Source organism: Amblyomma mixtum, chromosome 2 (genome assembly GCF_055824585.1).
Source record: "Amblyomma mixtum isolate Tamu chromosome 2, ASM5582458v1, whole genome shotgun sequence".
In the NCBI taxonomy this organism is placed as follows: domain Eukaryota; kingdom Metazoa; phylum Arthropoda; class Arachnida; order Ixodida; family Ixodidae; genus Amblyomma; species Amblyomma mixtum.
The window spans coordinates 257,023,840-257,036,279 of NC_143013.1; the positions used below are offsets into that span (position 1 = coordinate 257,023,840).

A 12,440-nucleotide genomic window follows, 5' to 3' on the forward strand; every position below is an offset into this window, starting at 1 on the left:
CCAGGAAAATAACACAGGAGAACGCTGGACACATATGGAAATTTGATAACCGGAAGACCCAACATATAGAAGGTTGCCCACAAAAGAATAAATAAACTGTAACAAGGTACCTATGTGGGCTAGTTGTTCATCAGACGTAACTTCACCAGCGAAAGTACGAGACACCAGGAGAAGAAGAACACAGGACAACGCTGGACAACCGTTCCTCTTCCCTTTTCCTTTTTTTTTTTTTTGGGGGGGGGGGGAGATAAAATATTTATAAAACTCCTTCATGCAGCGAAGAGTTGTAAAGAACGGTCCAGTAGCCTCCGTGTGCAGGGAACTCCACGCATCTTTCTATATGGGCGCCTCGCCTATGACTGAACCGTTTGCAACAGGACACTCGTTTCGAGGAATCGTCTTCAGCGCCGACGACGCGCCCTTCCTCACCTGCTTCTTTCTCTCTTATACTCGTCCTTACACCTCCCTCTCACCACAGCAGTCACGTTCACAAACCGCGGGACTCTACGTGGACGTGGTGACAGCCTAAGCGAGGCAAGACAACAACGACGACAGCATCAACGACAGCGATGAAGGAAAAAATTGTATTTTATTCGAAGGAAATGCAAACACCTTTCGACGTCAGAGGGCAGTACGTAGCGTCGACAGTTGCTTTCCTGGCCAGGGCCGGTGTAGCCGGCGCATTGTCAGACACTCGACAACTAATGACGGCTCCAGGAACGCGCGCAATAGAGAAACACACAAAAGACAAAAGGAGGCGTGATTCGTTCCTTGATGGTCGATCACGAGTCGCGGGGACCGAGCGAAGGTTGGGCTCGGCTTATACTATAGGCAATGGCTATTTTGCCGTGTTCAGTTAGGCGCCGGCTTGTTCTCGGCTGAGGTGCTGTGTGGCTTGAAAGTTGCGGTGAGTGGAGTTTCATAGTTTGTATAGCTGGAAGATTTACCAGGGAGCTGCTTAGGTTAGCGGTCGTGAGACGATGATGGTGTGGTAATTATTTTTTTGCCGTCTTTTATGCGGAGGTCTGTGGATGTATTTTACATTAGGCGCCGTGTCTTAGTGTTTTGTTCCGTTCTGGAGTGGGTTTCCGTACGGACCAAGAAATGCGAATCACCTTGTGGGGTGCGGGTCTGCGGAATGTCGTCCAGCCCGTCGCTGCCTTTACAGGCTTCACGCTTCGTGTGCTGGCATGGTATACTGCGGCTGGGGAAAGTGCGCAGTACTTACGTATTTCACCTAGTTTTTTTTTCTATTGTTAGGGTGTGCGCGATGCATCAGGAGAACTTAGACGCACTGACTCCTTCCCAGATTTTTCAAGTTTCTCTAAGGCGGCCTATGTTTACTCGTATGTCGATGATCGTTTACCCCCCTGCTCAACTTTTCAAGATGTCGCGTTTTGCCTGGCGTTGATCCCTTTTTGCTCCTCGAATGAATTGAGAATAGGGGACTGTAATGTGTATTTTTTTTCTGAGATTGAAATTTATCATCAAAGCTAAAATTTACCACTCTTGAAATAGGGGGGTTATTAGACGTACCGAAAATATTGCAAGGATATCGAAAGCTATAGGTTATCGCAATTCGGCCTTGAAGCGAAGTTTCCTGCTAGGAGTACGACGCTTCCTGTTGGTGGCTTCGGTTAATCGAGGGCAATTTTTTGCTGTTTTTTTTTTCGTAGAGAGTAGGTGCCCTTGCCTCAGTAAGACGCAAAGGAATCATACTATGCCAGTGCGACAAAAATAGATATATGTCACAACATCAGCAGTCGCGATAGAAACGTCACCATGGAGAGGTCACCTTGACATGACCTTGCTCACGTACAATTGTTTTATTTTTATCGTCGTGTCTCTCGTGTGCGCTCTTTCGGTCATTCCTAGCTATCGGATGTCTGGCAATTTATCTTTGTTCCAAAGGTTGAGCGTGGTTAGTTTTTTTATAGTTCCCATCAGGCCCCGCTAAGTCGGGTTCTTCTTTACAGAGAATGTGACAAGTTAGTGTTCATTCATCACGCAAAATAAGTGCGTACATTACGGGATTTTTATATGTATTACTTCCCTCGATTCTTCGATTGAAGGTTACCGCAAACGCTAAAATTTATTTACAGTAATATGCGAAGGGCTGATAAGCTAATGATTGCATACTTGTTAGCCTTACCGCAAGATAAGTATTCTGGAAAAGTCTGTAAACCACTTTAGTACGCAATGTGAACGAAATAAATTTGCTAATTGAGGAGTTTAATGTGACGAAGCAACACATAGGCTATGAGGGACGCCACAATGGGGTTTCCGTATTAATTCAGACCACCATAAGCGTACATTCCTTAACGCACGCTGACATCACACAGCACTCACACATCTTTTGTATTTCGCCTCCACAGAAATACTGCCGACACGGTTAGGGCTGATCCCGTGACCTTGAGATCAGAAGCCAAACGCGAAAGCCGCTAAGCCAGTGCCGCAGGTAAATAACGCGAACAAAGGACAAATTTTTCTTGGCACTATTTAGTTGATAATTTACCTTTGTTCATTTAAGCCCATAATAATATGTGGCATACGCAGGTTTTGTAGAGTGTAATTGGCTAACATAGTGTGGGCTTTTCATCCGCTACAATCCTAAACAAACTTTACGAAATATGGGACTAACCGCACCACTTAGTTCTCGTCACTAGCCGTTAGTTCGTGGTAAGTATTGCTAATTATTCTCTTAGTTAGCCTGAAAGGTAGGACCATTGCTGCTCTCTTCGCCCCCCCCCCCCCCCCCCCCCCGCAGGATTTTAGGTATTGTATTTCATGGTTTAAATACAATCTTAAATTAATATTAAGGCCAAAGTGAACACGGCCTGTATCGATCAATTACAGCGTTCTAATGGGCAGAACACAGCTCTCACAAGTTAGGAAAGACCAAGAAATATAATACAAGCATCACCACCTCCGGCAGTTCTCACGGGCGAACTGCGGTGACCTGAAGGCCGTAAGTTATCCCTGAGGCTACTCTACAGAGCCATTCACTTCTAACCGAACATCACGGGGTCCGTTGAAGACACGAGTTTTGTATCGAATGACGGAACAGACAGTGTTCTATTTTTAAATCTATTTTTTTTTCTGCAATAAAGACGTATTTTGCGGCTGAATGAACTTTAATAGAGGAAGAAATAGCCAGATAATCAATTACTACGTTTAAAATAATTTCACGAAGTTCTCTCTTGTATCCGTTTCAAATATCAGATACAAATCCCAGGATCGAAGGGAAATCACGACTGACAGATTCTCAGCCCATGCCACTGATTATAATGGGCTGAAGTAAATAAAAATAAGCACCAATACAATAGCGGTACAGAAAATTTTCGCATAAATGTAAAGAAAATGCACATAAACGTAAAAGCTACGAAACATGCCAAAAACGAAAAAAGCTAAAGCGGTATCGTTCCTGGGGCTTTCGCTGTTTGTGGCTACAGTATTACAATCTAATCAGTACCACATTATTTGTTTCTCACTTCAACTTTACTACCCAGTAATGTTTCTGAATGCTGCCTATAGCGTGTGCGCGTGCACGTGTTAGCCCGCCGCTGTTGTGGTCACCTGTGGCACGAGGCAACGGATCATATCCTACAACATTTGGTTGCACTTCCTTGATGCCCCACACAAACTGTCACCCGCGCCACCTCCAGCCTACTGAGAAAAAGTTAAAAAACAGGTCATGGTGAAGAATGAGCGAGGGAAGACAGGAGTGGAAAGTGAAAGAAAGAGTCCCCTTGTATTTTGCCCTCAACATTCGCTTTTTCTTTTTTTTTAAAGGGGAGGGGGGTGGGGAGGCACTCAGGTGGAACTTGGCTTGGTTTTGTTTATGGGGTTTAACGTCCCAAAGCTACTTAGGCTATGAGAGACGCCGTAGTAGAGGGCTCCGGAAATTTCGACCACCTGGGGTTCTTTAACGTGCACTGACATCGCACAGTACACGGGCCTCCAGAATTTCTCCTCCAAAGAAATTCAACCGCCGCGGCCGGGATCGAACCCGCGACTTTCGGGTCAGCAGCTGACCACCATAACCACTGAGCCACCGCGGCGGCTGGTGGAACTTCCATTCGATTGAAAACACTAAGGGCAGTATGTGTTCTTAGGCCTCAAAGACAAAGCGCTCTTACGCTCTGCGGTGTTCCATCACGACCAACCATAGCTAACTGAAAAGCACATCAGCCACAGTCTTCTCACAGGCAATCCAGACACGAGAACTAAGAGGTGCAGTTATTCTCGGTTTAACTATTTTCGGCTAAGGGTGCAGACTACAGACCTGTAGGCCGTCCAAGGCAGTAAGGAGTGAGAAGGCGGCGGTAAGGAGAGGATCAGCACGTACTATATTCTATATATAGTACGTGCTGAATATGGCACGCTATATTCTATAGCACGCTATAGAATAGCGTGCTAAGCATAGCCTGCTATAAGCTACGGCGATCATATTCTGCGTAATGCCTAAAATTGTTCCATCACCTCAGCGCCTCAAAACGACGGGCAACAAAAAGACGATAATGGCACAACACCACTCCGGTAAAGCTCAGCTCTGTCACTAAAAAAACCTTGCGTGGGAGTGCAGAATTTTTTTTTTTTTATTCTGGAGGACCGGCCGACAGCTTCCTCCTCGGCGCTGCCATCAAAGAAAGGAGAAATTGAGCCTACGCAAGTGCATTTTTTAACAACCTTGCTTTCCTTCCGTACTGACCAATACAAAATATACACAATAAGGTCACAACAACACATGATATAAAACGCAGCGCACCGTTAAGAGCAATCTTTACATTACAAGACCTGTAGTGCGTTGCTGTCTTTGTTAGCTGCACTCCGAGGCGGTCGAGTGCGAAGATACTTGAATTGAAAATGAAGAAAATTCGCTGTGGCTTAGCTTGGTTAAGCCCGGTAATTGCGAAAGCAATATCCGTACCTACGCCATGGTACAGCTGGTAGTGTAGCTGGTGGTGGTGCTTGTGGTTCGACTTGTGGTGATGCATCGGTTATATAATTCAATCCAATCCAATTCAGTCCAATCCATTCCAATTCAATCCACTCCTATCCAATCAAATCCAATGTAATGTAATGCAATCCAATGTAATGTAATCCAATCCAATCCAGTCCAATCCAGCCCAATCCAATCTAATCTAATCTAATCCAATCTAATCCAATCTAATGCAATCAAGGTCAAGTGAAGGCCAATGATGGTCACCGGCCGGGCACGGCAAAGGCGTGAAAGTGCAAGTAGTATTGCTTTCGCAATAAAAGCGAAGCAGGTAGCCTGCCTGTGTGGAGTGGGAAAGTGCAGTGATAGGCAGGAAATCGATAAAAACATAGTCAGTGGTTGGAGAGACGGCGTGGTTGTTAAAAGTGCAAACAGATCATCAGTATGAGTGTGAGAAGGAAAAACGTGGGGCGAGAGAGAGAGAGAGAGAGAGAGAGAGAGGGGGGGGGGGGGGGGTGAGTGAAAGCCTGGGGGAGCAGCGATTAGAAGGAGCCTGACGGTGCGTTAATTCAATCTGACGGAAAAATGCCCCCCGGGGTCCCGAGGCGGGTGCCATTACAGCCCTCTTTCTGGGCACTCACGCGCAGTTCGAAGAGCTGCTCATCGATAGCGAGGTGTCGTACGTCGCAGAGCTCTGCTATGCGCCGCGAGCCGCGCGATGAGTGACGGGTAGTTTGTTTACTTAACGAATTACCGCGAAAACTACGTTCTTCTCTCTCATCTTCTTTCCTCCTCTTCCTCCTTCCCCTCCCCCTCTTCTTCAAGGCTTTTGGGCATGGAGCGTTGAGAGTGATGGCGTAAAGGGGAGGAAAGTAAGGCAGTTTGAGGGACGTCGGAGTGAACACTTCAGCATTAGTTACACTCACTGCCCTCGCGATGGAAATATGGGAAAGTTTGAGTAATTTAGGCATTGCCAAAAAAAGAAAAGTGAAGCGTTTTGTGGACTGCAAGATCGTTGTGCCAGATGTAGAATCTGCGTTTGCAAAAATGCACGCTCTGCAAGAAACGCATGTTTTATGACAAGACGCGCCTACCCGTAGCATGTACACGTATAGTTGTCCGAAAAGGCTACAGTGAAAAGCTATTATTTCTCCACTGGCATATATAGTGGGGCTGATAGAGGGGCGAGAACTGGATGGGATATTAAACTTGCTGAACTTTGATACCTTATAGAGAGTTCATGGTAGGTAACCTTAGTAAGAGAGCAAATATGGGCTTCGGGTTGTTTGATGTCAAACAGCGCGAGAAAACGAAGCATGCCAAGACATGGAACACGTGCTGTCTTGCATCTAGCGTTTATTCGAGAGGGAGAGCAGATATATTGATTGTTATTGTACAATCTTACAATATATTATCAAAATAGCGCTGAAACTCTTTCCTGTTCAAAACTTCTTTTGTCCAGAATTGCTGGGCATGAGTGGTTCCTTCCTTAAGTGAGACTACAATCTTACAGATGTGCATGGAAGAACAGGTTGAAGGGATCTAGTTTGGGGAAACGAAAAAAAGCTGCTTCTTCAAAAATCGGAGAGGCAGCTTCGAGATCGAAGCTATTCATCAGGCAACTACAACGCCCCCGTATCCATTACAGCCAAGAAGCCTGTTTGGAATGAAGTGTCTCTAAAGAAAGGTGCTTCAGTCAGATGAGGGTATTCCTGGTGGCATGCGTATACGTGCGCATTCAACAAACATGGGTACAGCGTACTCAGAACACTTATACGCGCTTTGTATAGCCGCTGCCACGCGGGACATAATTTCATTAGACTACCCGCAAATTACGCCGCTCAAGAAGAACATCTCCCATGGTTCGCAGCTCCTAAACTAACACAACCTGCGCCGGGCATCGATCGCGGCTAAATATAAGCGCTTCCAACCCGCAGGTGTGCGACGAAGCAGCTTTTGCGAACGCGTTTCGGGACGCAAATTTGATCTTGGGCGCTAACAGCAGCGGAGGGACAACACTGGAACATCGTTATACGCGTCGCGAGGGAAAATGGGCAAACATGTGCCCGGAAACATGTGCCGGGGAGCGCAAGGCACACACGTTGACTGGAAAGTATAAAGGCGGGTATGGAGACAACCTGCTAACAGGATTATATCCGTGCCTTCATCCACAGCGAACATTTTCGAGAACGCCCAGGCAAACGTGCTTAGTCATTACTTTATCTCTTCTTTTGCTTCCTTTACATACCTTTTTCACTTTCCTCAGTCCAGGATATCCAACCGGAAGGTTTTTTCGGTTAACTTCAATACCTTTCGAACTTTTTTGTTGAGTACGCTTACAGAGGCTAATGAAAACGCACAGGTGTGTTCTGCGCAAACACAGGATCTCCATGCATCGGTTATCTTGACTTTGGGTAACATCTTTAACAATGCCAGCACAGATACCTCATTAGAAGACGAGATTTAAAAAATGACGCGTCCCCGAGAACGCACGACCGGTTTCTCGCTCTCCTATTCAGGCAAGCAGAAATGACAGCGTCTCGGGAAGTTCAGGAACAAAGCATTAATTATTGTCTGAGCATTTAGCTTTGACCGCTTGAAACAGTTTCTGCACCGAAATAACTGTGTTCATCTTCCCGTTAGATTCCGGTCGCGGTGAGAGGATTGTAATGAAAGACAAGTTAGAACGCACAAAGTGGGAATTGTAGCGATTGGTGCACCCTTTTGATGTTCAGCGCCCTCGGCCTGTGTGCAGGAATCATTTTACAAGCAAGTTTGTGCAGCGTGCAGAAAGATTTGGCCACCACTATGAGCACTTCGCGTATATAACTACTGTGATTTGCTTTCTCGCAATTAAAAGTTAACATTTCTGCACTGTGTCGTGCTACTTAGTATTTACTAATCACGTCCTACTGATAACGATATTTGGAGATGTTCCATTTTCTTTCGTATTCGTGTTGCGTGTAAGGATATTTTTATTATTCTGCCCGGGACAGCTCATGCATTTGCAAACGGAATGGCCCATGCATCATCATCATCACCCGAAACGAAAACTGTGCTTTTAAATTTTCTTTTGTTCTTTCACTGGAAATATGATGAAAAGTAATACGGACCTCATGGGCGTTCAAGCAAGCTATTATTACTTGATCATATCGCCATCACATTTAATTAAGCGAAAGCTCGGTGAAGATGGTCTCCATCGAGTGATGTGTTGTGACAGCATACGTTGCCACACACCTATTAATGCAGCTGATTAAGTTACTGCGCCTAATTAACGTTTTACATTGCATCACTACAGCACGTCCACGGAAGCGTGATTTCACGAGATCCAAACTCAACAAAGGACAGGACCCAAGGCACTGCAGTTACTTGTTAAGAGCGTTATAAGCACCTGCTGTGCCGATAGATCCATATTTTTCAATCCAAAATATCCTACTCCATCATACCTGGAGAACATGCACATCGTAGACGGCTCGTTCTTGTAGCCAGTGTACCTGACAAAACTAAACCCGAGCATCTGAAGGCGGCTCTTCGTTTTCCGTCAAGCAGATTTGCTCGGAACGAGACTCGCCGGTACCCATATGCAACGAGGAAGATGGGCTCATCAGTCACTGAACAGAATTCCGCGTCCAGCTTTTTGCTTTTCTTCGATGCAATCGGAGTTCGCGAAAACGTGTCTGCGAAAACATCCCGCAGTGCTCGTCTGTGCTGCAGCAGCGGAGAATGAGGAATCCCTGAGCGGGTTTTGGAATCTTTCTGCCGCGTTTGCATTTTCTTTTTTTGCTAGACGGCGGTATTGGTGCAAACTTCGCGCGTTCATCATTTACGTCCACAAGATTAGTAGGGCGTTCGTTGAGAGGCTGCCACGTTCGGCTTGCTCGCCTGCTTGTTGGGTTCTCTGAGGTGTCGGTGAGCGGTGGTGATCGGAATGAGGTGAAGCGAAATCGTGGGCCTGGGGAATGTAATCCGCACATTCTGCGACCACAAACTTGCATCCATTGATGAGGACGCGTGCGTGTTTAAAAGAGAAATACGACGAAGTACAATCTCTACCGTGTAAGTACACAATGAATACCAACTCGCCACATGATACAAAACGTACAGCTGCAAAACAGGCCCTAGAACGCGAAAAGTATCACACAAAATTCATCGTTGAGAAACATATGAGTGTCTCTTTTGGTTGTATTAAACACTCAATAGAATCCCACACGTCGGAGAAAGCTGTGTAAAGCCCTACGCGTTTTTATAGAACTGTTTTTCCACCTCTGTGTTTTTTTTTATTTTTGGTGTGTACTCGCCTGATCACCTCTCGCTGATTACCTGACAATTACAATAGAAACCGATGCACCATAAATTATGCAATCTGTGACGGGCACCTAGATGCGATGCGATCGGATAGCATTGGCTTTCCGACACTGAGTGTCCGTTTCGTAGTTTGGCAGCATTCGTCGAAAAGCAAACAACAAAATTTGCGGTGATTACTCCTCTGCAGTATATCCGGCATTTTTCGCCTATCATAGGGTTCTGAGGAAAGCCATTAATGAAGAAAGCAATAATCCTTTCTTTAGGCAAAGTCGGCCAAACTGGTAGCTCTTTCCAGGAAGGAGACCCATCGCAATTTTCTCGCAGTTTTGCCAATCAGTGCAATGACTGCTTTCTCTTTACTAGGAGCGTCTAACACTATTCTCATTAGTGTTATTATCGTTTAACACAACATCCGTGCAGTGCTCGTTTTATTTTTAAGATTAAAAAATTTCAGATGATTACATTACTTCCTAGTGGGGAATTTGAACATAGCTCATCAGCTGTTTCAGCTTTTCGATGGATTGAGGCAGAGAATTCGAGCAAGACATGTATGTACAGTAACAGACAAGTTACAGCGCTCTTCTCTTTCACTATCGTAATTAACGATGTTGCTGGTTCTGTTGAAACGCTGTGGCCGCGGGGTGGGATTTAATTTCCTCACTGATGTGTTGTCTCTGTTTTGACAAACGCGGTGCGTAACAGTGACAACAATCTAAGCCTTGCTTCGCATGATTGCAGTGGCCGTTCCTGGTGGAACCGGCGGTCGAAGATGGAGCGGTGCCTGCTGGTCAGCGTTGGTTTCCTCATCGTCATCGCCATCATACTCATCGCAACCACCTCAGTGGCCATGGCCAGGCCCAAAGGTTCGGAGTCTTCTGCTGATCCTTAAGAGATAGCATCGAAGACGGGTTTTTCTGCGTTTACACAGCAGCCTCAAGAACCGCCACCATTTCAATTTCGTTCTCATGCATTTTCTAATGCTACTTGGTTCGTTAAATTCGTATGCAGTTTAAGGGAGCGCCGAACAGAGAATGACGGAACCATGTAGCTTAATTTTATTCCGCATCGCGTAGTTTTAGCTGGAATCATTTAATCATTTAGCCAAAGGCGGACCAAAAGACGTCATCCCCTAAGTGTCCTGAAAAAGTTCGCCGCCCACAGAGGCCCGCTTTTCATTAAGACCTGTAGTTAGAGCTCAAAAACTGCGGCGAAATAGTTATTACCCAAGTTGACGGGCGTGTGTTGGAACTCCTCTTCAGGTGTATATGACAGGCGACTTTAATAATGAATACCTTCAACGTAAGGGCAGGTTTGAGAAGACATTGTGCAGGGTGTGATTATTATATTTTTCGGTTTGCGAAACCAATGCCCAATATCGATAACGGAAGAAGCTGCAATAGTGGTTGGAGACAGTACAGGTGTTTTTTTTTTTTTTCTAAGAACTCTGCGCAATGCTCGCTAAGAGGGCTTAGCTAGGCAAGATGCCAAGAAATAAGCTTAGAATGAAGGTGTCTTCACGTTGACCCTCTGCATAAAAAGTCAACAAAAAGGAAAGCTGCGAAACACATGAATCGCGGTAAAAAAGAAGAAGAAATGGTCCGAACAGGCATCAAGTTCCTGGTTGCATAACAAAATTGATAGCTCTGCGGGTCGGTGTTATATACTTCGGTGCATTCCGGCAATGCTTTGCATTTATCCCTGAATCCTTGACACCTCTTGTTGCCAAGCACTCTACGAAACCCGCGCGAAACCTCTGCCCCGCGTTTCCTGAACAGAATAGACAACGAGCAATGACGCGAAAAACCGGAATTTCGCGGAAGACACAAGCGCATGCAGATGCATTCACGCAGAGTAGCCTATACGTACCGGCCGTGCATAGAATCTTCTGCCGATCCGGCGTTCTCAATCGCTTCCTCAGCTCTAACCGTCGCTACCCGCGGGCGATGTTATCAGAACGATCACAGAGGACGCAGTAGAGTCAGGCTCACCTTCTCCTAACGGAAGCCCGAGAGAGACGAGGTGCCCGGTAGCGCGCGAAGGGTGCATAGATGGTAGATGTGGCTCACCCGGGCTTTGATTTCTGCATCAACGCTACGCTTACAGCGAGGAAAGCATATCGCTCAGACAACACAGTGTACAACTGCGCAGTTTGCGGCAGTACATGAGCCTGTAGGCTGCATAACCGGCGAACGAGAACGTTTGTGAGTCAATTGTGTTCCTCCTAAGCACCTGAAGCGTTTCCTCAAGGTAAAAAATTCAGGAAGCACTTTGGCTCTTTAAAGTGCTGCAAGGCGAAAGCCTTTCCTGGCGCACTGTTTGGCATTGACTGTGAGACTGCTTGTGCTGTACTAGTGCTTTATTTGACAACACATTACAACTACACACTTGGACTGCGGACTTTGACTGCTTCTTTAGCACCATTCTCTCACTGCTTCGATGAGTTCGGTTGTATCCATGGCTCTGTTCGCAGTCATGTGGTATGTAATGTGGTCACCCACGGATGCCTTACGGCCCCTGTCGGACCGGACAACTATTTTATTAGTTGTCGTGTGCTCCAAAAGGGGGCGTCAGGCATCCGTGGATGACCTCATTACTTCGCATCCGCGCACTCTTACGCCATAACCATTACGACCAATCGAAAAGCGTGACACCTCTGCTGACAACCTTGTGTCGGCAACGATGAGGCATTGAAGGCTTTCGCCTTAATACAGGCAGCTGTGCGATGTACTGAAGATGAGAAGAGCGTTAGCACCCGTAATCGATGTCTAAGCTACGATGTAAAGTCTATCCATAAATCGTACTTCAACAGCTCCATGTTAAATTTCAAGGAGAACGTTTAGTTCGAGAGAAGGCACAAGCGTCAGCACTCTTTCAAAGGCACCTCAGATTTAACCACGCTCCTTCGAAATGCCCTTTACAGGCTTCATTTATTTTGTTTATTTGATACTTGCAACTCCTTAGCAGGTATTGTAGCAGGCGTTCACAGCGTGATTAATAAATTTTGTTACAAATATTTTGAACACGAAAAGCATAGTAAATGGTTTTAATGAGTTGAATGCGATCACCTGCATCGGCCACACTGCCACAGTTAAATATTAGAAAAAAGTAAAGCACCCTTTCTTCGAAGAAGTCGTGGACGCTGCCATACAATAAACCGAATCATCCACCTTAACAATGAAGCTTGGGGAAAAGG

The 12,440-nt window shown here is 45.9% G+C and overlaps 1 protein-coding gene across 2 annotated transcripts in view; it reads left to right on the forward strand.

The window, feature by feature from the left end:
- The window catches only part of LOC149363645 (neprilysin-1-like), a 100,238-nt gene that overhangs the window by 48,334 nt on the left and 39,464 nt on the right, over positions 1 to 12,440 (forward strand). For both annotated transcript variants that reach the window (XM_089573613.1, XM_089573612.1), the window contains exon 2: positions 9,986 to 10,110. In XM_089573613.1, the coding sequence (XP_089429739.1) occupies positions 10,017 to 10,110 (94 nt within the window). In that variant the 5' untranslated portion in view covers positions 9,986 to 10,016. The remainder of the gene's footprint in view (positions 1 to 9,985; positions 10,111 to 12,440) is intronic.